Source organism: Rana temporaria, chromosome 2 (genome assembly GCF_905171775.1).
Source record: "Rana temporaria chromosome 2, aRanTem1.1, whole genome shotgun sequence".
Classification (NCBI taxonomy): Eukaryota; Metazoa; Chordata; class Amphibia; order Anura; family Ranidae; genus Rana; species Rana temporaria.
Window position 1 is genome coordinate 205,268,838 of NC_053490.1, and position 27,743 is coordinate 205,296,580.

The 27,743-nt window shown below is 41.0% G+C and overlaps 1 protein-coding gene across 2 annotated transcripts in view; it reads left to right on the plus strand.

The window, feature by feature from the left end:
• The window catches only part of SLC9A7 (solute carrier family 9 member A7), a 113,826-nt gene extending 92,668 nt beyond the window's left edge, over positions 1-21,158 (plus strand). Inside the window, exons 12-17 of one of the 2 annotated variants that reach the window (XM_040336295.1) lie at positions 1-151; positions 372-431; positions 6,662-6,725; positions 11,024-11,106; positions 12,399-12,504; positions 19,971-21,158. The exon at positions 1-151 is cut by the window's left edge and continues 3 nt beyond it. In XM_040336295.1, coding sequence (XP_040192229.1) covers positions 1-151; positions 372-431; positions 6,662-6,725; positions 11,024-11,106; positions 12,399-12,504; positions 19,971-20,216 — 710 coding nt within the window. In that variant the 3' untranslated portion in view covers positions 20,217-21,158. The remainder of the gene's footprint in view (positions 152-371; positions 432-6,661; positions 6,726-11,023; positions 11,107-12,398; positions 12,505-19,970) is intronic. The other variant, XM_040336296.1, reaches the window with a different exon arrangement.
• The last annotated feature ends 6,585 nt before the right edge of the window (positions 21,159-27,743 follow it).

A 27,743-nucleotide genomic window follows, 5' to 3' on the forward strand; every position in this document is an offset into this window, starting at 1 on the left:
TCCGTGGAGCAATGGCATTTGCCCTCGCAATTCGTGACACTGCCACATATGCTCACCGGATGATGTTTTCCACAACTCTTCTAATTGTATTTTTTACTGTCTGGGTAATAGGCGGGGGAACAACTCCCATGTTATCCTGGCTGAATATCAGGTGAGTGGTATCACAACTAGTGAACTAAACATAAGTTACCCAACCTCAGTCATCTGCAGCAAAGCAGCTATGAAAGCACAAGCTGAGCATTTTTTTAATTTTTTTTTATTTAAACAGGTTTGTATTTTTTAATTGTAGGCCATCACATCAAGTAGTAAAATGGCTCAATCATCTTCCATACCCCTGTCTTTATTTTCATTTCATTCTTGTACTATGCCAGAGTTGGTGACCATGTGCCATCGATGGAGGATGAGGCCATTAGACGTTGGCAGTATTTCAGGTGATTGGGTTCTTCCATGTGAAATTAACACACCGCTCCTTTGAGTACAATCCTTGGGGAACCTTTCAGCTGGTTTTGTTCTAGCTACTCTTCTTTAGGACTATATCTTTTATATGCATTTGCTCTGTGCTTGGCTTTCTTCAACTTATTTGCATATTACTTTGTGATTGGAAATTTGATTTCTGAATTATAATAAGATAATACATACGGTTGACAACCATACCCCGCTCATAATGGATTTTTGCTTTTAAAGAACTAGTGGACTTGGAAAATACGGTAGCTGGTTTATATAAACACGATTTGAATTAATTTTCATTATGGCCGTTTACAAAATATTTACATTTTCAATATTGTATATAGTTTTATTCATATGTTTTTATGAAGATGTACTGTACCATTGAGGTTTCACAAACCAAAGAGTTAAGGTTCTGATCCATTGGTCTTTGTCATAGCATAGTCTTTGTCGGAGGGTAAATTTAGTATCATATTGCTTCATCTTCCTTTTTGTTTAAAAAAAAATCTATATTTTAAGGCACAAACACCAGCTGGCCCAGTACAGACAGAAAACAAAGGAGATTTTTATTTTTATTTATATATATATATATATCCGAAACAACGAATCGATTAATCGATTATGAAATTGATTACAATTTTCATAATCGATTAATCGGCCAGTAACATAATGGGGTTAAAAAAAAAACTAAAATTAGCCCTTTAAAGTACAAAAAAGCAAATCGCTACTGTAAATATTACTTTCACTGTCTCACAGTAAAAAAATGAACCCCTTACAGTAGGGATTATTTGCTCTATTTGTACTTATTTTTGTTTTTTTTAAGTTGCATCTCAGGCCAGGTTCACACCTCTGTTTTTGGTGCTTTTTGCAGAAACGCACTACAGTTCATTTACATGTTTTCCTATGGGACACATTCACATCTATGATTTTTTTTTTTCAGCTGCTGTGTATTTGGAAAGGGCAAGGACTTTTTAACGCAAAATGGTGCTATTTTGCTTTTTTTGGTTCAATATACTTCAATGGAGAAGCCGCAGAAAAGCATGCAATGTGTTTTTGTGGCAATTTGTGTTTTGTAATCTGCCCAACAAATTGGCCCAAAAAAATAAAAAATGCAAATTTTTTTTTTTTTTGGCCATTATCCGATTAATCGAAACAATAATCGGCCAACTAATCGATTATGAAAATAATCGTTAGTTGCAGCCATATATTTTATATATATATATATATATATATATATATATATATATATATATATATATATATATATATATATATATATATATATATATATATACATAGGTGTAGCTAAAAGTGTGTGCTGGCTTGTGTTAGACTTAATATCACAGCAATAATGACAATCCACCCAGACCCCCTTGATGTCGGGATACAATCAAGGCACAGATAATCCTACTCTTGCCCATCCCCATCCTCTAGTCCTGTCCCAGTTATATGCGGGGACTATGCAGTAGTGTCATCTTACATCAAATTGGCCCATATTTTGTCAATATTACTTCATCTTAAAGAACAGAACAGATTCAGGTTTCAAATCCATCCGTTATCCATTTTAGAAAACCTATATAACACTGCTCACTATGAGGACTTATTACAAAAATGTCTTCCATGGTGACAGACAGTACTTGTAGATCATTTACATATCTCTGTGAAGAGGGAAGGACGTGGACACTTTCTGGAATGTCAATTCAATAGCAAGTTCAATAGCACATTGCAAGTCAAAACTGTTTATGTAAAGGAACTACCCCATTCCTGTGACAAGGTGGATGTTGGATTGTCCATAGGGGGTCATTGGGGTCTCCAGGAACATTTCTGGACTTTATCATAAAGAATGTCCACCAACATTTTGTTGATCCGATACCATGCCATTTTTTTTTGTTTGTTTAACTTGCATGACTGTTGGGGTACCAGACTATCAGGCTTTAGCTTGTGTTTGCTTTGCCGCTGTGAAAATGAAGATTAGAAGTCTGAATTGGTCGGTGGTAAAACCATCTGATGGGAGAATTAAGAGAACGTTGTATGGATTCTTGAGAATGGCCTTGTGGAATGAGGAGCACAGTTACATGTTCAGATGTGTCCCATATTTGGGACTTTTGGTGGCGCTCAAGGGAGCTGTCTAAATCTTTCCCCCATTAGGAAATGTAGTTTGAGGTGTGTTCAGAGTCGCTCTTTAAAAGAGAGCCATAAATTGAATAGACTATGTAGTTGCTTTACTAAAATTTGAGCTTTTCCTTAATGAAGGGGCCAAAAAACATTTTGTGATGGACGAAGAAAATTTCACTTCTGTGCTAACAAACCAGATTCTATGCTAACAACATATTTTTTTTACCTACTAACATGATTATGGCCAGTCTGTCCACAATTGTGGATACATTTACATTGACATCAGCCTTATATCAACTCTTGGACCCCATCTGTAAAGATTTAGCAGATGACTTCCTTTTAAATTGGGGTTTAGTGAGAAAGGGGTGTTTGAGATTGAGAAGTGCAAGCCAAGGATCTCTTAAGGGGGTTGTAAAGGAAAAAATATGTTTTCCCTAAATAGCTTGCTTTATTTTAGTGCAGTCCTCCTTCACTTACCTCATCCTTCGATTTTGCTTTTAAATGTCCTCATTTCTTCTGAGAAATCCTCACTTCCTGTTCTGTCTGTAACTACACACAGTGTAGTTACAGACAATAATGCAAGGCTTTCTTCCTAAAGTGGAGAAAGCCTTTTAAGGGGGGGAGGGGGCGAGCAGGAGTGTCGGGACGCCCACTAACACACAGCTCCTTTCTCTATCTGCAAAATAGAGTGTCCTGACTTGCCTGCTCGCACCCTACCCCCTCAAGAGGCTTTCTCCACACCAGGTTACGGTGTGTAGTTAGAGACAGAATAACAGGAAGTGAGCATTTCTCAGAAGAAATAAGGACATTTAAAAGCAAAATGGAAGGATGAAGTAAGTGAAGGAGGACTGCACTAAGGTAAAGGAAGCTATTTAGGGAAAACAATGTATTTCCTTTACAACCCCTTTAAGAAGGGGCAACTAAATAGTTTGTGGGAGCTTCAGACAGCAGAGTTCCTACTGCATTTATGTAAAACATGTATTGGTGAAGAAAGATGTGGGAAACGTGCATAAAACTTAGAATAAAGTATATTAAAATAAGAAAAAAAAATCCAATAGCAAGAAACATTTCTTAGAACAGAGGTGGTACTATAGGCTTCTGTTGTCATAGACTTGTAGGTGATGAGGGAGCTGGCAGTTTCTGCCACCCTGGGCAATCTTGAAATGGCACAAGTAAGTAGAGAGAAGGTTGGAATATAGCTATAATACGCTGAATGACCTTCCCTCTAAAAGTTATACTGGATACACACAAGAAATCATCAGAAACAGCTCTGTATCGCATGCACTCCCACCTGCTCAGTGAGCCTGTGGCTCCAACAGGAATGCACATTACAAAACTTACACAGTCGTACAGTTAAAACAGTGCAAGTTTGCAAATAAAGATGAGAACTGTGGCATACAGCAATTGATATGAGGAAAGACGGGATGAACAGCCGCACTGCAAAAAAACAATAAGGTTGTCTTTATTGTAAAAAAATGATAAAAAATGCACTACAAAACAAGCAGAACACGGGGAAACAGCCTACGCGTTTCACACTCCGATTAGTGCTTAGTCATGGCCCCTGCTCAACCTGGCATACGGCAGGTTGAGCAGGGGTCATTGGGTAAGTAACATTCCAGCATACCTATGGCCATAGCAATAAATGGTAATGTCACTTGTGTTGCCATGAGGCCATAACCGTTGCACCTCAGACAGATGTAGTAGTTGATGATCGAGAGAGTCGCAATGCCACCTAGATGCATGTAAAGAAGGCAACAAGTAGCCACAAAACATACTTTCTAAGTTTTGGTGTATCTGCTGCTAAGGAAACTGCCTTCAGTCCCTGGCAATAGAGATAACAAAGCAAACATGTTAGAGATGGGTTTGGAGGATTAGGGTTGAGGGGCCCTGCATAGCTGCTAGTTACCTCATATATGAGCAGCCCATAGTAGAGATTGATAAACCAGTCTTGGTGGTTAAATTCCAAAAGTACATTTTGTAGGGGAAGGCCTTCATCAACAACCCTCTCCAGCAATTTGCTTGAGGTTTCTGCAGAAAAGTGCTAGCTATGTGCATTCCAGCAGAAGCACCAATCAGAAATGGCTGTAGCTGAGATTGAAGTGCTGGCATTATCCCAAGTAGGTAAGGGCCTTGGGTCAAGTACCTAAGGAGGAATCATAGGGCACATAAAGCCTGTGGTATAAAACCATCATGGGCAGTTGGACCCAGAAGGGTGTGTGTGTGTGTGTGAAACTGTAACGTGGTAAAAACATTAAACGTTTCCCATGGATTATAACTTAAAGGGTTGGGGGCTGAGTTTACTATACACCGTACAATTGGACCCTAACAGTCAGATCCTAGTGGTAGGAAAAGAGGAACAATATCAAGTTTTACCATATCTGGGTACCAGAGCAGTGACAATTAAGGTACAAGCCATCTGAGGCAGTGCTTTACACTGTTAAGATGTTTGCCTCAGTGGTTATCCTAGCTGTGGACCCATGGCTGATTCTAGAATGGCTGATTGGGGAGCTTGCGTTCTTTAGGTAAAAGTGTTTTTGGATTGGGACAGGCATGAAAAATGTGGTAACGGTGCATAACCAACTTGTAGACATATAGTTAATTAACCTCTCAGCATGTCTTTGGCATGTAACCCACCCGCTAACAGGGAGAATGTGAAGATTCTATGCAGTGTTGTGCTTGAGCTTCGAACCTAGGACCCTATTGTAGTAGCCCCTAAACCACTGTGCTGCCCACTGACTTTGTAGTTGTGATTTTCTGCAATTTTTCACCCTTTATTATTTAAAACGTAGATTTCCTATAAGTATTAACAGCCATTGAGTGAAAATGATTGGTATTCATAGCAATGATGTGCACCGACGCTTGTTCCTGAGGTGCAACGGTGCTGCACATCTAAAAAGATTCTGGGACAGAGTGATCAAATGTCGAACCCTCCTACTTTTATTACACACAAATCCATGTATTGCCATAATGCCTACACAACAAAAGCACCCGCAGTTAACTAAAAGTTTTGTAATGTGTACTTGACCTGGAGGTGATTTTCTTTTCTGTACAAAAATGGAGTTTCACTTTATAAGGGAGTGGGAAACTTAAGTGCTGTTTTCCAACTAGATTCACTTGGCTAGAGTTTAGCTGTTCCAGCTTTGGCTAGACTCCATGATATGCCCTTCAAATCGCATAAACTCCTCTCCAATAGCGCAACAATGGAAGCTCTGTGGCGAGATCAAGGCTCGCTTGTTTCATCGTGTCTTGGCCAGTAGTTTCAAATGAAAGTAAAGACAAATTGAAATGGGCCGTGTCATTCTGCAGCTGCCATGGTGGAATAATAGACCAATTCCATTCACTCGCTGATGAAGACAAAACAAATGACTTTTTCTCTTTAGAAATAGCTGCTGCTGACATCATACGTTTCATTCGGTGACAAAACACTAAAGTAAACAGCGTGTGTTAAATGACACTGACAAAGTTTCGAGATTTAGCAAACCTTCTGTAGCTATGAATGTGAGGAGATTTAGAGTATCCCCTAAATGTGTATCGATGTGTTTTAAAAGAAAAAAATAAGTTTCATAGAAGCAAAAAAAAATATTACTAGCACATAAAGTGGGTATAGAAAATAATCACCCTCCTAAAATCACATTTTGTTGCTTTGCAGCCCTTCGATGAAAACTTTTTTTTGTCTCCAGCTGTATTTACTAGTGCAACTTATAACATCCAAGTGAAAGATGTAATGTCAACATGTCAGAGAAAAAAAAAAAAAAGTTTTGCCTATAATTCTACTTTAAAGCATGTTGTAATTCTGCCCATGCAGACAGGACAGATATATATATATATATATAATTACAGAATAAAAAAGGTGCTATTACATTATGGGAGCTAAGGGCACCCTAGTTAGTTGTCTTACTAAACCTGGCAGCCTGTTTAATTGTCAGTCCATTTACACCTCCTGTCTTGCCTGTGTATGCTTACTAACTGTAGTAATGTTCTCCTTCCAAACAAATAATGCAGTGTATGGCATTTTTGTGTTTTCTTCTTCATGAGCATGAAAGCCTCCTCAGTTTTCTAGTGTGATATAATCAGTAAACTATTTGAATTGTTTGTGTAATAGGGTAGGTGTTGATCCGGATCAAGACCCGCCTCCAACTAATGACAGCTTCCAAGTCCTGCATGGAGTAAGTACCAAAATTCTTAATTTTTTTTTCCAATAAGTTTAAACCTTCCCACAGGGCTGCTATTGGGGATCCCTGGGCCCCGTACAGCCTACCTAACGGGACCCCCTTTGACCCCCACCACTGACCCTGTCCCGCCAGCTACTGGTGTTTTCTTGGGACCAATAGCTGGTCGGCAGCTCAGTCTTTGTGCTGAGAGGAGCACTTACATGAGGTCACTCTGCCAGGGAAGGCATTGGGTTGCAGGCTGAAACTCCCAACATGCAGAGCACAATTATGTACCTGCGCCCTGAAATAGAAAAAAAGTCCCTGTGCTGCTCTCACCTGTAGAATGCAATTATACACCCCCTCCCCTTTAAAGCAAGTAGGGAGGGGGGGGGGTGATGTTTAGAAAAAACTATTTTCTTATGTGGGAGAAAATTACTATAAAGCTTCCCGGGCCCCCCTGTTGAGCTTATGGGGCTCTGTACAACCGCACTGTTGGTACTGCCTTATTAGCAGCACTGCATTCTCAGTGGGTTAATTGTCTGGATCACCACAGGCCACCTGCGATTGCGGGCACGAGAGCAGGAATGGAGATTTGTGTGTACAAATCCCTGTCCCATCAGGAGAGGAGAAACAGATCGTGTGTTCCTAGTAAGTAGGAACAAAGATCTGTCTTCTCTCCCAGTCAGTCCAATCCCCTCACAGTTGGAACACACACTTAACACCTTGATCGCCCCCCTAGTGTTAACCCTTCCCTGACAGTGATACAGTAATCTGGCAATTTTTAGCTCTGATCGCTGTATAAATGTCAATGGTCCCCAAAAAGTGTCCAATTTGTCTGACGCAATATCGCAGTCCCAAATAAATTGCTGATCGCCGACCATTAGTAGTAAAAAAAATAATAATAATAAAACAAAATGCCTAAAATCTCTCCCCTATTTTGTAGACGCTAAAACGTAACGCAATTGTCAGTTAAATCGTCGCCATGCCGTATCGCAAAAAATGGCCCGGTCAGGAAGGGGGTACATTTTTCTGGGGCTAAAGAGGTTAAAGCAGAACAAAATCTAGGAACAAACCTGTTGCAGCCTATAAGTCCTTAAATGTGGTGGCTGCATAAGGTGTTGTGTTTATTTTTTATTAAAAAAATCTTTTCAGGCTAAACATTTTCAGTAAGTACAGAAAATACCTATTGATCTTGCCAAAAAATGCCACTTTCTGTGAGCTAAATTGACAGAAAAACACTTGTCTTGCTTCTTAAACCACTTCAGCTCTGTAAGCTAAAAAAAAAAAAGTAAAATTCTTCATCAATTTAGGCCAATATGTATTCTGCTACATGTTTTTGGTAAATAAAAATCCCAATAAGTATATATTGTTTTGCACAAAAGTTATAGCGTCTACAAGCTACGGGATAGATTTATGGAATTTTTATTTATTTATATTTAAATAGTAATGGCGGCAATTGAAGACTTAAAGCGGGCCTGCGACATTGCAGTGGACAAATTGAACACTTTTAGGTGACACTTTTGATACTTTTATGGGGACCGGTGACACCAATAACAGTGATCAGTGCTGAAAACTATGCACTGTCACTGTACGGATGACACTGGCAGGGAAGGAGTTGACATGAGGGGCAATCAAAGGGTTAAATGTGTTTCTAGGGAGTGTTTTGTAACTGTGTGGGGGATGCTTTAACTGTGGGAAGACAGAGTTTACATAGGCAGACCGCTGTTCTGTCTCTGTCCGGAACGATTGGTGGGTCCCAGCGAACATCGCCTGATTGGCTCCCATTATGTCCAATCGCAGCGGGAGCAGATTGCTGGCGGTGCACGCCGCAGACCCAGAAGTGCAAAATCACATACCGTTTCGTGATTTTGCACAGAGGAGCCGACGTCCCACAGTAAATGTACGTAGGGCAGTCGGTAAGAGGAGTAAACTGTTCATCTTCATTTCATGGGGGAGGAGTGATATTAACAATGGCAGACATGTTTGATGGTTAACCTTTGTGATAGCCATTGCTGCCTCCATAGACGCAGTAAAAGAAGTGAGAGCAGCCACCTTGGTAATATTTTACTTGTAACATTACCTGCTGTAAAATTAATGGGAAAATGTTATGAAGAAAAGAAAACAAATGCAGCCACTACATCTAAGGACTGGTAAGCTGCAATGCATTACATTTTATTAAGCCGATTAAGTGGGTTTGAAGTACATGTTTTCTTTTGAGTTGAACCCCTTTTTGTGTGTTAAAGTGATATTAAAGGCAGATTAAAAAAAAAAACATGTCATACTTACCTGCTGTGTACAGTGGTTTTGCACAGAACAGCCCAGATCCTCTCCTTATTGGGTCCCCTGCTGACACTCCTGGCCCCTCTTGCCTGCCGAGTGTTGGGACACCCAAGCAGGTTTGCTCCCGAGCCGCTGCCGTGTGTATCCTTTGACACTTGGAATGTGGTTCGACCCCCAGCTCTCTCCTCATTGGCTCACTGGCTGTGATTGACAGTAGCAGGAGCCAATGGCTCCCGCTGCTGTCTCAGCCAATGAGTAGGAAGAGACCCAGAAGAGCCGCTGCTCTCGTGCACATAAAAGAGAACAGGAGAGAGCGGGACTTTAAACGAAGCATGTGCTGGGAAAGATTTCAATAGGTTGGGGGAAAATAATATATCTGGAATAAGTTTTATAAGTTAAATATTTTAATACTTTCACATAATGCATCGTACATGACTATATTTCATTATTGAAGAAATTGGTAAACATATACAATTCAGACTTGATTAGGGAAAGAGGTTATTTAAGCAGTGACCCGAGTGTACACACAGAAGGTACAATAAAATATACTGCAGTGAATACATATTGAAGCATGAAGTTGGTAGCTCTACGCGTTTCGCGACTTTGGTTGCTCATCAGGGGCAAGCATGCATTGCATTTCTGTAACAACATAAGTACATTTCAGGTTGATCCAGGGCATAAAACATTTTAGAGACCAAGAACAAATCAAGGTCCCAGATGGTACTCAGCAGGTAACCAAATGCTGCCGGCACTGTGAAGTGAAGCCCCAACAGGTCCCCATGGGCTAGGACAGCCCCTACCGGGGACTGTGGCAGGATACTATAGGACACTGGCCCCCAAACAGGACGCACCCAGGTTGCGCAGGCATCAAGCAAGAAGTGATGTATGGACAGGAGTCGGTGAATAGTGGTAACTGTAAATGAAAGATGGGGAAATAGCTAAATGTAAATAAGATTTGAATGTGTTAACGATGAGGGAGAAAAACTTTAAACTAAGGCTGTGAAATGAAAACAATGAGAATGGATGAATGTGCTGAGTGGGGGAAAAAGAAGATACCTGTGAGGTCTTAGTCTTCTTGGTCTCTAAAATGTTGGATGCCCTGGATCAACCTAAAATGTGCTTATGTCGTTACAGAAATACAATGCATGCTTGCTCCTGATGAGCGACCAAAGTCACGAAACGCGTAGAGCTACCAACTTCATGCTTCAATATGTGTTCACTGCAGTATATTTTATTGTACCTTCTGTGTGTACACTCAGGTCACTGCTTAAATAACCTCTTTCCCTAATCAAGTCTGTGAATTGTATATGTGTACCAATTTCTTCAATAATGCAATATAGTCATGTACGATGCATTGTGTGAAAGTATTAAAATATTTAACTTATTCCAGATATATATTTTTTTTTTCCCCAACCTATTGTAATCTTTCCCCGAACATGCTTCATTTAAAGTCCCGCCCTCTCCCGTTTTCTTTTATATCCTTGGATTTACAGTGTTTCCAGTTTGCTTCAATACTAAGCAGTTGTAGCCCTTAAAGTGCTTGTAAACCTTTGTGGGGTTTTTTAAACCAAAATAACAAACATGCTTTACTTGCCTTCTCTGTGACTACCCTTTTCTGGGGACCCCTGTGGATGCTCCAGGCCCCTTTTCTTCAGAGAGTGCCCCCAGGAAAAGCCACGTTCCCTGGTGGCACCCATGGGGGCTTGCTGCCAAGCCACCCAGTCTGCATTTATTGACACAGAACGGGTTGCTAGGCCCGCTCCCCACTCCCTTCTTGCAGCATTTGATGGAGCCAATCGCTACTGCTGCTATTAGTCTGCCCAATGAGGAGTGGGGACAGTGGCAAGAGCCGCTGCTCTCCTGCACATCTCTGGATCGGGTTTATGTAAGAATGAGGAGGCGAGCTCCTGCAGCACAGAGTGTTTGTTTTTATCTTAATGTAACAGATAGGATTGTTGTCTAATGACATCTGTTGCCAGTGATATATTTGGATATGAATGATTTTCACAATGTGTATTTTATGGTGCTTTTAGGATGGTGGAGAAGCCGTTGAAAAGAGTCGCACACGACAGGAGAGCGCCTGGGTGTTTCGGCTCTGGTATACTTTTGATCACAAGTATCTTTTTTTGTGTCGGTTGTGTTATGTCAGTTGTTTTATGTCAGTTGTTTTTGATAAGGTGGACACTATATGTATCTTGGAATCCTGTCCATGATCCTTTGTTTATTTGCACTAACACTTTTTGCATTTTCAGGACAGGCTTTCTTCTTCTAGGTCCAAGTAGTACTGATACATAAAGTTTTTTTAGAAATTTTTGTATATCAGTACTACTTGAAACGAGAGTGAAAGAAGTTCACCCGCTCTTCTACTCATAGGAGCTGTACTATAGCCTCTATGAATGACCCAGGATCTATGAATGGGGTCAGGCAGATAATTGCCAGCTCCGCGCCCTCTATTTAGACTTCACACATCATAATAACTGTAAGTTATGACTCTTGTGCTGATTGTTTGTTTTTATTTTTAGTTATACTAAGACGTATAGGATAAGTTCACCTTTTAAAAAGATAATAAAATTAATGCACACATTTTTGCAGGTAAAAACAATTTTTTTTTTTTTTTTTTTTTTTTAATTGGGAGCCTGGAAAGCATCTACTGATCGTGGGTGCTAAGCATGGCTCTTGCAGGCTGTGTGTAAGCTGTTTGGCTGTACATTGTACACCCAAGTAGTTGCGAATTAAAAGCAAAGCTGCTGGACCTTGTAGTCCTCTATGAAGTGACGCTGGTGGGAGGAGCCCTGCATGGCCACGTTCTTTGAAGATTCTCACAGAGCGCAAATGACAAACCTGTTATACTTAACTGCTCTGTTGCAATGGATTTGCATAGGGCATTCCAGATCCTCCTCTTCTTGCCTCCCTCTTCGGCTCTCCTAGCCCCTCCTTTCAATCGAGTGCCCCCCACAGCAAACTACTTGCTATGGGGGCACCCGAGCTGAGTCATTTAGACACGGAGCTGTCTCTCTGTGTGTGTCTGTGTGTGTCTCTCTCTCGGCTGGCTTTGACGGCAGCGGGTGCCAATGGCGCCACTTCTGTGTCTCCGTCAATCAGGAGGGAGAGTCTCCGACAGCCGAGAATCGCATAAACATCGATGGCGAGAGATTGGGCTCAGGTAGGTATTAGAGGTGCTAAGACGGGCTGCGGCAAACTGCATGCTTTATATTTTAATGCATAGAAGCATTAAGATTAAAAATCTTCTGACTTTCCATACACTTTAAACAAGGTAGTTTTAGCAGCTCACTGAATGCATTTACTTGTGTGGAATTGCTCTTTATGTACGTATACATTTAATGGATCAGTACATAACTATATAACTCTGTCTAAAATATGTCAGTTTTTCCTTAATGTCCAAAAAAGTTATCTGAAGCCTATGCTGACACATAGTGGTCCTCCATTAACTACAACACTGCCCAGCTGGTGTGGCTTGATTGCCCGATGTTTTACAAGCCCACAAGTATATAATGTGAGTATATTACACAGGTTTTCATTTTTCTTGCTTTTCATCTCACTCACTATTATTTATTAGGGCTTTTTCATACTGATGCACTTTTGATGTGCTTTTGTGCAGCGAAGAGGTTCTTCAGTCAGAATTTTTTTTTTAGAGGCCGCAGCTACAAATACTGTGGGATAAAGCTAGGTATCTGTTCCCCAAAAAAACTCCTCCAATATAGGGAGAGGAGAGAGGGCATACAGCAGATGGGTACATCTCTCTTATCCCACCTGAACAGCTTCTTTTTTAGGGGTTCTGATGAAGAACTAGACCTGATGAGATATACATATTTGGGTAAGCTATAATGGGAGGTCAACAATTAAATTAGTTCTGCTTTTGCGGACGACATCCTCTTCTATTTGGACAAACCCAAAACATCAATTTCAAATCTATTAAATCTATGTAGAGATTATGGAGAAATCTCGAACTTCAAAATAAATCTCACTAAAACGGAGATTATGAGTATAAATATAAGTAAATCGGAAGAGCAATTCTTGAAAGTGAAGTACCAGTTCGCCTGGGTTAAAGAACTCAAATACCTAGGGATATTGTTAGCAAATTCTATAAAAAAAATGTATAAGATAAATTTCATTCCCCTATTAAATGAAATTAAGACAGAAACAAAAAGAGTGGAAAATAGAGCAATATCATGGATAGGACGAATCAATTATTGCAAAATGGTTATCTTACCTAAAATAATATATAAATTTCAGATGATCCCCATAGCCCTCCCGAGAACACTATTCTCTGCTCTAAAAAAAATAATTATGAATTACATATGGAGAAATAAGAAACATAGGATATCACTCCAGACCCTAAAACAACCAAAAAAAAAGGGGGGCTTAGCGGTACCAGACGTCAAAGGATATTATGACGCAGTGGTAATGACAAGGGTGGTGGAGTGGGCCAGAGCCAACAAAGAAAAAAGGTGGGTTAGTTTAGAAAATGAGTTAGCACAGACGAGGTTGGACAAGATAATATGGAATCCTCCTCAATTTAGAACACTAGATAAAAACGCACATGAAATAACAAAAAATGCACTTAAAATATGGGATAATGTCTACAAAAAAATTGAGAAGGAATATAATTCACCTTTTATAGCACTGAAAAATAATGATTATTTCGCACCAGGTAAAATACAAGTTGGGGGGAATTGGATTAAACAGGACACGGCACAATTAAGGGACATAATAAGAGAGGGTCACATAATAACACTACCCGAGCTAAAAGCTAAAAAGAATTTAATGGAAATTAATGAATGGAGGTACCAGCAGCTTAAACATTTTATCCAGGATCTACCAGGCCCACTGAGAGCGGGAGATCAGTTAACAGACCTAGAAAAAATATGCTTCATGGAAAAAGCAAAAGGAACTACTTCAAAGCTATATAGAATTCTATTGAAGATGGATGAGCAGAAAATACCTCCATTCATTAAAAAATGGGAAAGGGAATTGGGAACACAACGGGATAAGGGCACAATAGATAAAATGTTGGCTTTGACACACTCCTCCGCGGTAGATAGTCGAACGGCGGAGATGTGTTTTAAATGCATATCCGGATGGTACATGACCCCGGATAAGCTAAAAAAATTTAAAGAAGATCAGACAGGAGAGTGTTGGAGGGAATGTGGATCACCAGGAAATATGGCACACCTTTGGTGGGGATGTACCAAGATTAAGAGGTATTGGGAAAAAATCTTGGCCTGTGTGGAAGAGATTACGGGGAAAAAGATCAAGATGGACCCATGGGTCATCCTATTCCATGGGGGGGAGGAAGGTATAAAAAGTTATAGGAAAACGCTTGTACCGCACCTACTCAATGCTGCTAAGAGAATTATTCCAAGGAGGTGGCAAGAAGTGGAGTGCCCCTCAATTTGGGAGTGGATAGATGCGGTCGAAGAAACGTACAGAATGGAAGAAATAAAAGAGGGCATGGAGGGTAATAACATCTTACAAATCACGAAATGGGATAAATGGAGGACTTTCAAGAAATCGTGGAGTTATGCAGAAAAATTAAGGGTAGAGGCTTAAAAGATACACTAGAAGAAAAATTTGAAAGAACTAGAGATATAGGAGATTGTTGAAGGTGAGATAGGGGGGATGGGGGGGATAGGAGAAGGGGGGGATAAAATAAAAATGTAATCTTTATGTGCCTCTGGAATAGGAGGAGTGACATTTAATAAATAACAACAATATAAATTTATATATATATAAAAAAAAAAAAAAAAAAAAAAAAAAAAAACACGAAGAAAATAAAAAAAAACTTTCACACAAGAAGAAGCGACACTCATGATGCAAAACCAACATAGAGATGCAATGGGCAGGTGCGCAGAACATGAGCATATAATGCACACTCTATGGGGTGGAGTCTGAAGTGAAAAAAAGAATAAAAAAAAAAAAAAAAAAAAAAAAAAAAATTAAATTAGGGGTTCAAATTCTAGGGCCATATCCCATTGTTCACCACTGAACTCATCCTCTGATCAGGGTGACCTACTTCTGAGGGTAGCAGGGTTTTGTATAGCACAGGGATATATATATATATATATATATATATATATATATATATATATATATATATATATATATATATATATATATATATATATATATATATATATATATATATATATCTCTATATATATATATCTCTCAATCCATTCCACCCAGCAGTTTGCATCACTTTTTTTAAAAAGGGGGTATTTTTAAGTATTGGTAAAATTGCCTGTGGGACAGAAGGATTTCATAGCGTAATTTCTCAAGTTACTTAAAGGTTGCGTCCCCAAGTATAAACTGGTCATGAAAAGTAAACTTTTTTTTTTTTTTTTTTTTTTTTTTTTCTACAATCATGCAATCTTTCCAATTTGGCCAGCTCTGGGTAACTAGGGTTATTCCATATAAGAGTAGTTTTCCAAAAGTCTTGTAATACATGGAGAGGTGCTCGGAGACCCATACTCGCCACAAGAGATTGGCAGTGGTGCAGTTAGAAGGAAGGGCACGTAGAGCAGTCTTTAAATGGGAAATCGCAGGCAGGTTTAGCAAATGTGATGCATGTAACTACAGAATCTGAACTACCTGGTTACCCCCCATCCAAGCCTATTGCTGGAAATGTGCTACTAAAAAGTACATTCTATCACTGCTTATTTTGGATGTCTAGATGACCTTCTAATTTCTAGGGCATGCCCTCTAGTGCTTTTTTGACTACCATTAGCTGCAGATTTGGTGAATTCTTTGACATTATGCGATCCCTAGAACTGCCCTATTGTACTGTGCTATATAGGTATGGCTTTTAGTATTTTCCAAGAGGTAAGGCCACTCAACGCTGTCAATGGCCTTGGCAGCATCTAAGGAGAGACTGGTCCTGCCCCCTGGGTTGTCCACCAGCATTTGTATGTTGAGAAAAGGCACCTGATGTTTGCCGTTTTATCTAGAGGGAATAAACCCTGATTGATCCCCATGAATGAGTTTGCCTATAACTTAAGTCTGGTGGCCAGGACTCAAGCTAGAGCTTAAAATCCATATTCAGTAAAAACTAAAGACTATGAGTCCAGGAGAAGTTTGTCTATCCCCGGTTTTGGGAGGACAATAATAATCGCCTCCTGCGTAGAGGCCGATAGTCCACCAGTATCTGCTACCTCATGCAACACCTGCAATAGGGAGGGTAGGAGTTGGTTCCCATATTTGGTATACACTTCAGAAGGGAAACCATCAGAGCTCAGGGATGTATTCATGGGGGCCTCTGCCAAAGCCTCTGTGACCTCTTCGATCATGATAGAGTTAAGATACAAAACAAAACAGGGCAGCGCTACATATCAGTGAACACAGTCCAACTATTGCTCCTGAATGGATTTTCAGAGAAATTATTCAAGATTGGTGTTGATGCTTATATTCCAGCATTGTCACTTATAAGGGTGTGTTTTTTTGTTTGTTTTTTTAATATCCCCTGTTCTTCTGACGTGTGGAGGTGATGGTGACAGTTCATTACTGCATTGTTTCAACTGAACTATTTTATTTATTTATTTTTTAAACAGAAAAGTTTATTAGACAATTCAGCATTACAATACAATCAGCTTACAGCTACATTAGCATACATGTTTTGTCATTAAATTAATAAGTCTGATTATCTGAGGGTTCCCGCCCACATAATCTTAAGGAGATACAAACTTAGCTAGAATCCAGTCATACACAATAAGCAGTTTATATCATTAACTCGCCATCATGGCTTACATTCCAATGGTAGCATGTGTATAAGACTGGGGGGGGGGGGATGAAGAATGGAGAGATGAAGGGGAAGCCAAAGGAAAAAGGGGGGGGGCGGCAATACCTCACAAGTGAGACCATCCACTATATTCAGATGGGGGGTGGGGTCAAATACATCACAAGCATCATTCCACGCAGACCATATCTTGTCGAACTTCCTCGGACATTGTCTACTCTCATAAGTCAGTCGTCATAGGGGCAACACCGAGGTCACCGACCACCGCCACGAGTCGTGCGTGGGGGGATCCTCCGACCTCCATTTCAGCAGTATTTCACGTCTGAGAACTATTTTTAAACACTGTATAGGATTGTTTTTTTCACTGCATCAACATGTGGAATAACCTATATGTGCAATAGATATTGGACTTTTTAATGCATTGTTTGTTTACACACCTATAATAGTTGGACTGTGTTCACTGATATGTAGTGCTGCCTTGTTTTGTATATGTACGAGTAACACTTGCAAGCTAGCAGGTCTAAGTGGTAGCTGCTTCAGCCTTAATTGGCTACACTCATTGACCCATTGAAGGTTTTTTATATTTGTTTTACTTTCTTCCCAAGCGCTTGTTTTGTGCAGATAGTGGTCCCTGCTATATTTATTCATGATAAAGTTAAGCATAGCTAGTTCTAACCCAGTGAGTTTAGGAAAGGCACAAACCTCTAAGAATGTCGATAATTTGGCAGGTGTAGTAGTGAGCTTGGAAGCACACAACTCGTTGTAAAACTAATGAAGTGTAGTTGGTATATCTGCTTGGGAGGTATATAGGTCTCCAGTACTCGAACAAATAGCATTTATAGAAGGAGCTTCTTGTGCTCTGGCCAGTATTCTCCTTCGCCTCAAAATAACACTATTGTAAAAAGTAGCGTTTCCTTTTAGCAACAGATAGGACCACCAAGTTCTATAGAGACTGAGCCTCCAACCACCTGGTTTGAGTAATAGGGTTAGGATCAGCAACCAGACTAGCCTTCCTGCTCTGTAGCTCTAATCTGACCCTCCTTCGATTCCTTAGATTTACGTTTGACAGCCGCTGTCGCTCTAATAATAAGCCCCCTTGTATAGGCGGCTCATACTATAGCCGCTGAGGCTGTTCCCACATTCTGCCTAAGAAAGGTAGATGGGTCCCTTGGAAAAGGGTCAGCCAGAACGGATTGACCCGCCACAAGGGATGCATGGGGGGGACCAGGTATTGACAATCTCACCCAGAATGGAGTGATCAGAGATGAGTCTAGGTTCATATGCAGAGTCCTCCACAAAGGGTAGCATGACAGTTACCAAGTCCTAGATCTATTCCTGACAAACCATTATGGGATGCTGAATGACAGGAATAACATTTATAGCTCACATGTTTTCGCAAGTCTTTAAGACCAAGTTTATTTAAAAAGTTAGCAAAAACTGTATTTTGCGAAGAAGAGGACTCACCCTGGTTAGCAATGGAGAGCTTATCCAAAGCTGGGTTTAGATAATTATTAAAATCTAACGCATAAATAAATTGTGCTAGATGTTTTAGGGTCTCAGTGGGGAAGGGTGGAGGGATGTACAGAGCGGCAAGCCCTAAGCTAATTTAAAGCAAAGCTGTTGCGTAACTAAAGTAGTTAAACTGATATATTTGAAATTGAAAGCATGTTTTTTAGATATCTATTGAAAATGCTTTGCAGCACCAAAACCCAGGAATTCTGTTCAATGTTCAGCTTTATTTATAGTCAAAACCTTTCTTTCTAGTTTTGTATAAAGTGGGGAAGGTTTAGAACATCTGTCAGGTTTGTATTGCTGTCCTTGTGCCAGCAGGTGAAATTGACCCCCACAATTGACTGTTGTCACCGGGCCCGAAAGTGATGGGAAATGCAGAATTTTACAAACCGCAATCGTAGCTAAAGTACCCTATTTCATAGGGGACGCCTGTTCTGGTTACAGCTGCCTAAAATTACTTTTTAAACATTTCCTTTCATTTTCTGTTGTATCTTCTGAACAGGAATTGAACTCTCCCAAATGGGACATAGACAGGGAAAAAAAATCTGATGGGGGTTTTAATAATTTTCTACTAAATAAACGATTAAAAGTTTGGATAGAGATATACTTTGAGCATAGAACCTCAGGCATTGGCCTTCCTGACCAAGTGGGGTGCTTTTATGGTGTTTAACTAAATACGTTTAATGAGATGTGAATGCTGGCCCCAGAGAGGAGAAAATGGTTACCAAGTAATAAGGGAGGCTTGTTTCATGGGAAGAGGGCACTTATACTCAGTTGTGTGCAATGGGACATGGATAACGATGTATCTCCATTTCAGATCAGTAAAAAAAAAAAAAAATGTTACCCCCGTGTGCAACTGGCCTTTATTTTTACCCCCGTGTGCAACTGGCCTTTATTTTTACCCCCATGTGCAACTGGCCTTTATTTTTACCCCCGTGTGCAACTGGCCTTTACTTTTTACCCCCGTGTGCAACTGGCCTTTATTTTTACCCCTGTGTGCAACTGGCCTTTATTTTTACCCCCGTGTGCAACTGGCCTTTATTTTTACCCCCGTGTGCCACTGGCCTTTATTTTTACCCCCGTGTGCAACTGGCCTTTATTTTTACCCCCGTGTGCAACTGGCCTTTATTTTTACCCCCCGTGTGCAACTGGCCTTTATTTTTTCCCCCGTGTGCAACTGGCCTTTATTTTTACCCCCCCGTGTGCAACTGGCCTTTATTTTTACCCCCCCGTGTGCAACTGGCCTTTATTTTTACCCCCCGTGTGCAACTGGCCTTTATTTTTTGCCCCCCGTGTGCAACTGGCCTTTATTTTTTGCCCCCCGTGTGCAACTGGCCTTTATTTTTACCCCCGGTGTGCAACTGGCCTTTATTTTTTACCCCCCATGTGCAACTGGCCTTTATGGTTACCGTCAGTCTTTTCGGTCAGTTATAAGGGAGCTAAATGTAATGTATTTCCATAAAGAATGTGGGAAACGGCAGCATTTAAACTTGGACTTTACATGCATATTTCAAATAAAATGTTAAGCGCCCCTCTGGTAAATTCCACAGTTATTGTAGATTTGTGTACACACTTGAATAATGTTGATTCTACACACTAACATGGGCACTCTGAAACCTGGTCTGTGGGCTGGCCGAGGATTCTGTACATAATCAATTTTTTTTAATTTGTAGAAATTGACTAACTCATTATGTGTCTTTATGCTTTCAATGTAGAATTCAGAACAGTTGAGAGAAGATGATGCAGATTTCATTCTTAATGATGGAGACCTCACATTGACTTACGGAGACACCACCATCACAGCTAATGGGTCTTCAGGCTCTCACACAGCTACCACAAGCCTAGATGGCAGAAGAACAAAAAGCAGTTCAGAAGAAGCACTGGAGCGTGAACTTGGAGGAGACTATGAAATTACCAATAGAGGAACACGGCTAGTATTTCCTCTTGAAGAGAATGCATAACCTAGAGAGGCAAGGTCTATGAAGGAAAGATGTATGACCAAGTATGGTACCGGAGCATCTCAGGCCCCAGTGTGGTGAAGAGTTGGGTGCAGTTCACACACTAGAAACATAACCATTCTTGTGGTACTGAAAGTGGAAATTTAAAAGATGACTTTCTTTTCTTATCAAATGTGACAACTGCAGTTTTTTTTTTAGGTATGGCGCACAAATTGCACACAACTTTGCTGCGGCCTTCTCCTTGCTTGTTCCCGTGTGTCCCAGTGAAAAGAAAACCCACATTTTGTTATGTACTGAACAATGAGGGAGATGTGACTGCTCTTACCCTCTGCTGTTGATGCAACAACTTTTATTTGTAGCAAGGAGCAACCTCTTTTGGAAAGTGCCTGCTGTTTAAAGATCAAGTGGTGGTGATATGGCATCTGGAAGAAGTGTTAATCCATTTTTTAACCATTCCTGTAAAGCATTATATATAGATGCCGAAATGCATGACAAGGACAGTTTACTCAATAAGAGTATTTTTTTTTTATGGTTTTGTAAATTTTAGGTTAATGTGCGTTCAGTGAGTAAGCATGGCTGATGATGTGGTTCACTGATATATTAGACTTTCATGTTTGTGTCTTATTCTAAAAAAAAAAAATACAATGTACCTTTACATGTTTAGTGTTACTCCTTTGTTACAGCACTGATTCCCTCCAGAAAAAAGTTACTACATGTTTGCTGACCTCTTGGGCACATCAGATTGTTATTCCATTTGCTGTGCTGTCTGCTGGGAAGTTTATACATTTTAAATCTATGTAACAATTGACTATACTGTATTCAAAGTTTGTGTCAGTTTTTTTTAAAGCAACCTCCAATGTAAAATAGTGAACATTCAAGTGCACTAGGAAGTTTGTGCTGACCAATGTGCTTTATGGCTGGATTAAAACAGACATGAACAAAGTATACTTTATAATTCATTGCTGAATGGGCAGCACAATTATATGTGTGCTGCTTTCGTATGCATTTAACTGCATTTATTTGTATGGAGTTGTACGCGTGCTTTTTACATTTATTTTGGGTGATTCTGAATCACCTGTGTAAATGAAATGTTTTAGGGCTATAATTCCATATATTTAAAAATCATCTGATTTTAATAAATTAATTAAATGCAGGGTGAGAGTGAAAAGCAGAAAAAATGCTGACGGTTTAACTTTGATGGCCATCTCCAATCTAAATTGGTAAGTCATACATCAGCTAAGTGTAGAGGTCAGTGGGGAAATGCTCCAATCAAACAATGACAAGTGTGCTGTTTAAGAAAAAGAGATTAACTATTTTACTACAAGTTTTTTTATTTTTTATTTTAACCCAGCGGGCTGAACGGAAAAAAACTGACGACTCGGGTCAGAACCGCTGTACTAACGATGCGATGTTGGTACAATGATCTACCCTGCTGTTGTGTTCTGACAGGGGCCCCCTGCTAGAACACTCTGGTCATTGCTCTCGGCCATTGGCAGACCTTTTTCAGTCATGAGCCTTCGACGGAAGCCAGCCGAACTGCAGTACACACGGGTCCTATGTCGGCCACTTTCTATTGAATCGGTCGGTGCCGCCTGAAATTCGGTCCGTGTGTATTAGGCTTTAGTGTTGACATATTCCACAGTGCATTGTACACAAAAACATACAACCATCATGTCATCTCCTGTCCACCCCATTTATACACAGACAAGCTGCAATGAATTAAGGTGGAAATTGATTACTACTAGTGCTTTAAAAACTGTTACGCAGTGAGAATTGCGTACTCAGCGCAGATAATGCATATTAAAGGGCGATTATAATGCATTCTCATTGTGTCCGTTTAAAGCGGTATTTAACCCAAAAGCCATCATTTATTGTATTGCAGCTTACCAGTTGTGATGGTTGCATTTGTTTTTGGTTTTTTTTAGACTTTCTGTTAATTTTTATTTGGTGATTTTAGTCACCTAAGTATGTGTTTTTGTTTTTTAACAGAGCAAGCTGTCCTGTAGATGGAGCAGTTGGGTTTTGGACAAACCAGCACTGACAGGGGTGCTTTATAATGATCAGCTTTCCTTTTTATGTAAAAAAAAAAAAAAAATATTCCAAAAAGACACAATAGTTGCTGTAAATCAGTTGTCAAACACAAGGCCCGCGGGCCGAATCTGGTCCTCCAGGCCATTTCATGTGGCCCTCGCACCTCTCCAGCCCTCCTCTGGTCCTCCTCCAGACCCTTCCTTTCTGCTTTCAAGCAATGCATCCAGCTTCTTCCCAGCAGCAGCATAAGGAAATGGAGGTGCACTGTGATGTAAGGGAGAGTGGTGGACTTGACTTATGATGGTGGGGTGACATCTAATGTAAGGGGAGGGGATGCGCTGGACATCTAATCTTACAGATACAACAGGCCCTTTTGAGGACAGTCATGCTGCAGTTTGGCTTAAAATTTTTTCGTGTTTTTTTAAATTTGCTAGAACATTTAATGCGTTTCTCCTCCAAGACTGGCAATGCCACTGTCCAAAAGTGCACTCTCTGCTCCTTCATCCAGAGTGGGGGCACCCTAATACAGGAGGTGTGTGGCCAGTCCACCTGGTAAAAACAGAGGGGGGAAGAGCCTAAAAAAGTCAAAACTAAGGCAGCCAGCACAGCTAATGATTGGTAAGCTGCAATATATTATATTTTGGGTTTAATACGACTTTAAAGCAGGTCACATGCAACTGTCGGTGACTTCTGAACGATCGCAGAGGCGTCTGAAACTGATGCCATTGACTCCAGACCAAAGCCAGGTCGACTTGGCCCGTGTTTGCCAGTGGTTAGAGCAGGTATCTGAGTTTAGTACTACTTTAACTTGTATAAATAGGGCACACCAATACCCGCATATGTATGTACAGTATACAGGATGTAAATACTGATGTTTGTACTTTTTTTTTTTTGTTTTCTTGGGGTCACATGTTCACTGTTTCTGCTACCAATGCAACACCGTCCTGATCGTGGGGAGAAGCTAAACTTTAGAGTATCATATGTCCTGTGACATTGCTTTTAGCTTTTATGCTCCCTCCCCTTCCATACTTTAAAGCGAGAAGTGCAATGTCATTCAAGCATCTTAGCCACCAAGGAGGCAGAGCACATGCCTGACTGACGGCTCACTCTGTTCTGAATAGCTATTGCACACCTTCCCTAACAAGCCAAACACTGTCCTATCAATGGGAAAAAGGGCATTCAAGAGGTGCTGGGAATTTGAGGAGTTTAAACACAGTAGTGAGAGGGGAAAAAAAACATTTGAAGAGCCCACTGACTCAGGTTAGGCTGCTCAAAACAGGCCAGTCTACCTTACTGCGGGTACTCCAGGTTACCAGGAAAATACATGCATACATGAAAAGAGTGCCAGACCAAAGGATAGTCCAAATTCAAATATTGATGTTGGGCTAGATTCAGATAGGTTCGCGGATCTTTAGATCCGCGTAACCTATCTGATTTACGTTACGCCGCCGCAATTTTTTGAGGCAAGTGCTGTATTCAGAAAGCACTTACCTCAAAACTTGCGGCGGCGTATCGTAACTCCCCCGGCTAGGGGCAGTGTAGTATTTAAATCAGGCGTGTCCCCGCGCCGAATTAACTGCGCATGCGCCGTCCGCAAATTTACTCGGCGTGCATTGCTCCAAATGACGTCGCAAGGACGTCATTGGTTTCGACGTTAACGTAAATTACGTCCGGCCGTATTCGCGAACAACTTGCGCAAACAAAGTAAAAAATACAAAACTCGGCGCGGGAACGACGGCCATACTTGACATAGGATACGCCGCACTTACCCCTGCTATAGCAGGGGTAACTTTCCGCCGGAAAAAGCTGAACGCAAACTACGTAAAAAAAAAGCGCCGGGTGGTCGTTCGTTTCTGAATCGGCGTAAATGCTCATTTGCATATCCGACGCGTAAAAGACACGGAAGCGCCACCTAGCGGCCGACCTGGAATTGCAGCCTAAGATCCAACGGTGTAAGTCACTTACACCTCTCGGATCTTAGGCATATCTATGCGTAACTGATTCTATGAATCAGTCGCATAGATACGTCCGGCCGGCCTCAGAGATACGACGGCGTATCAGGAGATACGCTGTGGTATCTCCTATCTGAATCTGGCCCGTTGTGTTTAAAGATGGCCAATGTGTTTAAGGGAGTAAAAGGAACTCCCTCTTCATCAGAGCTTAAGTTAAAATCGAGAAATTTGAGTGGACTCAAAGTAAGGCTTTCTGTTTAGCAGAGCCTCTATGTTCCCATCAGGAACAAGGAAGCCCCAGGAACTGAAGGGTCACCAAGCTATTCCAATTATAGGAAATATGCATAGTAAAAACAAAGGGTACAGATAGATAAAAGATAGAATTAGGTAGGTTTAAAAGGAGTCTGTTGTTTTTTTTTTTTTTTTGAGGGGGGGGGGGGGGTTTTTTTTTTAGGTTTAGACTTCCATGCTGACCGCTACCGTACGTATACTGCAGCAGGGCGGCCACTCTGTGCCAGATCACATACCTAGTACATGATCTGACACTTCTAGGTCTGGGGCACACACACACCGCAGGGCAGCTCCCACTATAATTCTACACAGCGGGAGCTGATCGCCAGATACAGCGTACTCAATGTCCACTGGCACCCCCCGATGCTTTGGTATACAGGCAGAACAGCAGTCTATACATATCTATAAACAAGGCAGATTGCCGTTCTGTCAGTACAGAAGGCATGGATCCTGTGTTCATGTAAAGCAGGAACACCAATCCATGCCTGTGCATCCCCGTTTACCGCTTCAGGTCCGATTTCAGCCCAAATTTTGAGGTTTAATTCGGACCTCAAACTGACCAAAAGACACACAGGGCTTCTGTGCAAATTCACAATGGAGATATGTGAACCAGCTCCAAAGAGGGCCAGTCTAAATCTCCTGCTATTGCGAATTGGGTGCGGGAAATGTGAAATAAGGGGCACAGCCTGGTAGCTAAAGGGTTAAAGACCAGTCTTGCACTGCAACCCCTTCAGTTTTCATTAGATTGCCTATAATGTCTGAAAGAAATGACTGTCTGTAGCAAGCCGAATCCAACCGGTGCAGATTTGAAAATGAAAGAGACTAGTTTCTGGAATATACTTACGGTATTTTAGACTTGAGCACATTAGTAAAGGTACAGGATGGACATGTTGCATCTTGTGTACACTTCTTATAGAGGGGCATTCAGGCTGTGAATATAAGTAAAAATCGGAATCCGTCTAGTAGCAGTAAAGTGCATAAAATAAATGTGTACTGAGGGAAGTACTGTATATAGGGTGCCATTGCTGACCTTTCCTCCTGACAATGCCAGCTGTCTCAGGTTTTAAATGTAAATGTTTGTTTTAAAAAAAAAAAAAAAATTTAAACTTGCTCTGTGCAGTTGGTTTTGCACAGTGTCCCCGGTCCTCCTCTTCTGGGGTCCTTCAGCAGCGCTCCTGGCTCCTCCTCTTGAGTGCCCCGTTGGAGAGCTGCTTTCCCTCAGGGCACTTGTACAGGCGTGCTCCTGTGTCCTGCTGCTGTGTGCATTGACACAGACCATGGGTGCGCTGCTATCAATCTATCCAATCAGGGCCGAGACACCGGCTGGAGCTGGTGTGCTCGTCCCTGTCGCTGGAAATACTGGGTTCAAGTAAGTAAAAGGGGGGCTGCTGCATCACAGGGTTTTTTTCCGAATGCATTAAGGGGAAAAACCTTGAAGGTTTACAACCTCTTTAAAGGGGTTGTAAAGGTTTGTGTTTTATTTTCTAAATAGGTTCCTTTAAGCTAGTGCATTGTTGGTTCACTTACCTTTTTTCCTTCGATTTCCCTTCTAAATGTTTTTTTTTTCTTTGTCTGAATTTTTCACTTCCTGTTTCTCCTCAGTAAGCTTGCCCCTGTCATCCATGGGGGTTAGTCAGCCAGAACAGCATACTGAGGAGGAACAGGAAGTGAGAAATTCAGCCAAATTAAAAAAACATTTAGAAGGGAAATCGAAGGAAAAGGTAAGAGAACCAACAATGCACTAGCTTAAAGAAACCTATTAAGAAAATAAAAAACAAACCTTTACAACCCCTTTAAGGCCACATGCACACTATATATTCCCCCTGATGGATTTAGCACCAAAAAATAAGAGGTAAAAAGCCGCATTGGCATGCGTGTTCAATGCATTCTATTGGCCAGAAAGTTAATTTATTCTGGCCATTAGAATGTATTAATGCATGATCATGCCTTATTGCACATTTAGGCTCAAAAGCTCCTCTCCTGAACGTGACTGGTGTGTTTGTTTGTTTTTTTTCTGTCTAACACCCCTGCCTCTGAACTCCTGTAAATGCCTATGTGTGCACACCTGGGTTACCATGAAGGGTCGTTTAGAGGAAGGAAAAAAAAAGCTGAAATGCCTGAAAAATAGGCGTTTTCGAGCCGCAGTGTGCATGAGCCCTAATGGTTTCTAGTATCTATGAGTTCTGATGTCAGTCTTTATTATTTGCATGGCTGCCTCAGGTCACCAACGTAGAAGATATATTGAAGCTGAGACAGCCAGGCGATTGTTCTTTTCAGAAGGAGGTCAACCATAGCAGCTCTTACAGAGCAGGTCTCTTTTTATGATGATTTATTGACCCATATGCAAACTCGCTTCGCAAATGCTACTTGTCTGTATTAATGTAAGATTATTTGACTGGATGTATGTGTGAAGCATGCAAAAAGCAGAGCGATAAACAGAAGATTCACAAATGACTTCCTCTTTGGAGATCCGTTGTTCCCTCGTGAAATGTCCTTTCGATATTAAGAATTTTTTTTATTTGGTCTCCATTCATTTGCACAATATTTCTGAAAGATGTTAGATATTAAAAAATATCCTCTGTTGCATATAAAAACATTTTTTTTATGTACAACATATTAAAGACGCCTTGTATTAGTGTTGTACAATGTATGAGATCTGTTCAGCTGGCTGAAGACTGCTCATACAGTGTACACCAAAAAGTTCCTTGTGTTGCATCCAGATTGCTCTCGAGTCCACAATCAAAAGACAGTGGGCCAGATTCTCCAAGATCCCGCGTTGGCGTAGTGTAAGCCATTTACACTACGCCACCGCAACTTACTGGAGCAAGTGCCGTATTCTCCAAGCACTTGCGCCGTAATTTGCGGCGGCGTAGTGTAAATGGCCCGGCGTATGGTCGCGTAATTCAAAGGGGGCAGCTTGTATTCAAATTAAGCGTGCCCCCGCATGCTCCAGCTCACGACGGAAAACGTCAATGACGCCGACGTGAGCGTCATTGACGTAAAGTCGTATTCAAGAACGACTTAGGAAAACGACGTAACCGACAGAAAAAGATGACGCGGACCCGACGCCATACTTAACATGGCATACGGCGGACTGTCGTAAGGTTACCCCTCATATAGCAGGGGTAATCTTACGCAAACCACGTAATGATGAGTACACGATGCAAATTCGTTCGGGAATCGGCGTATCAGGCTCATTTGCATAGTCAAATGAGACCTGAACGTAAACGCCACCTAGCGGTCAGCGTTGTATTGC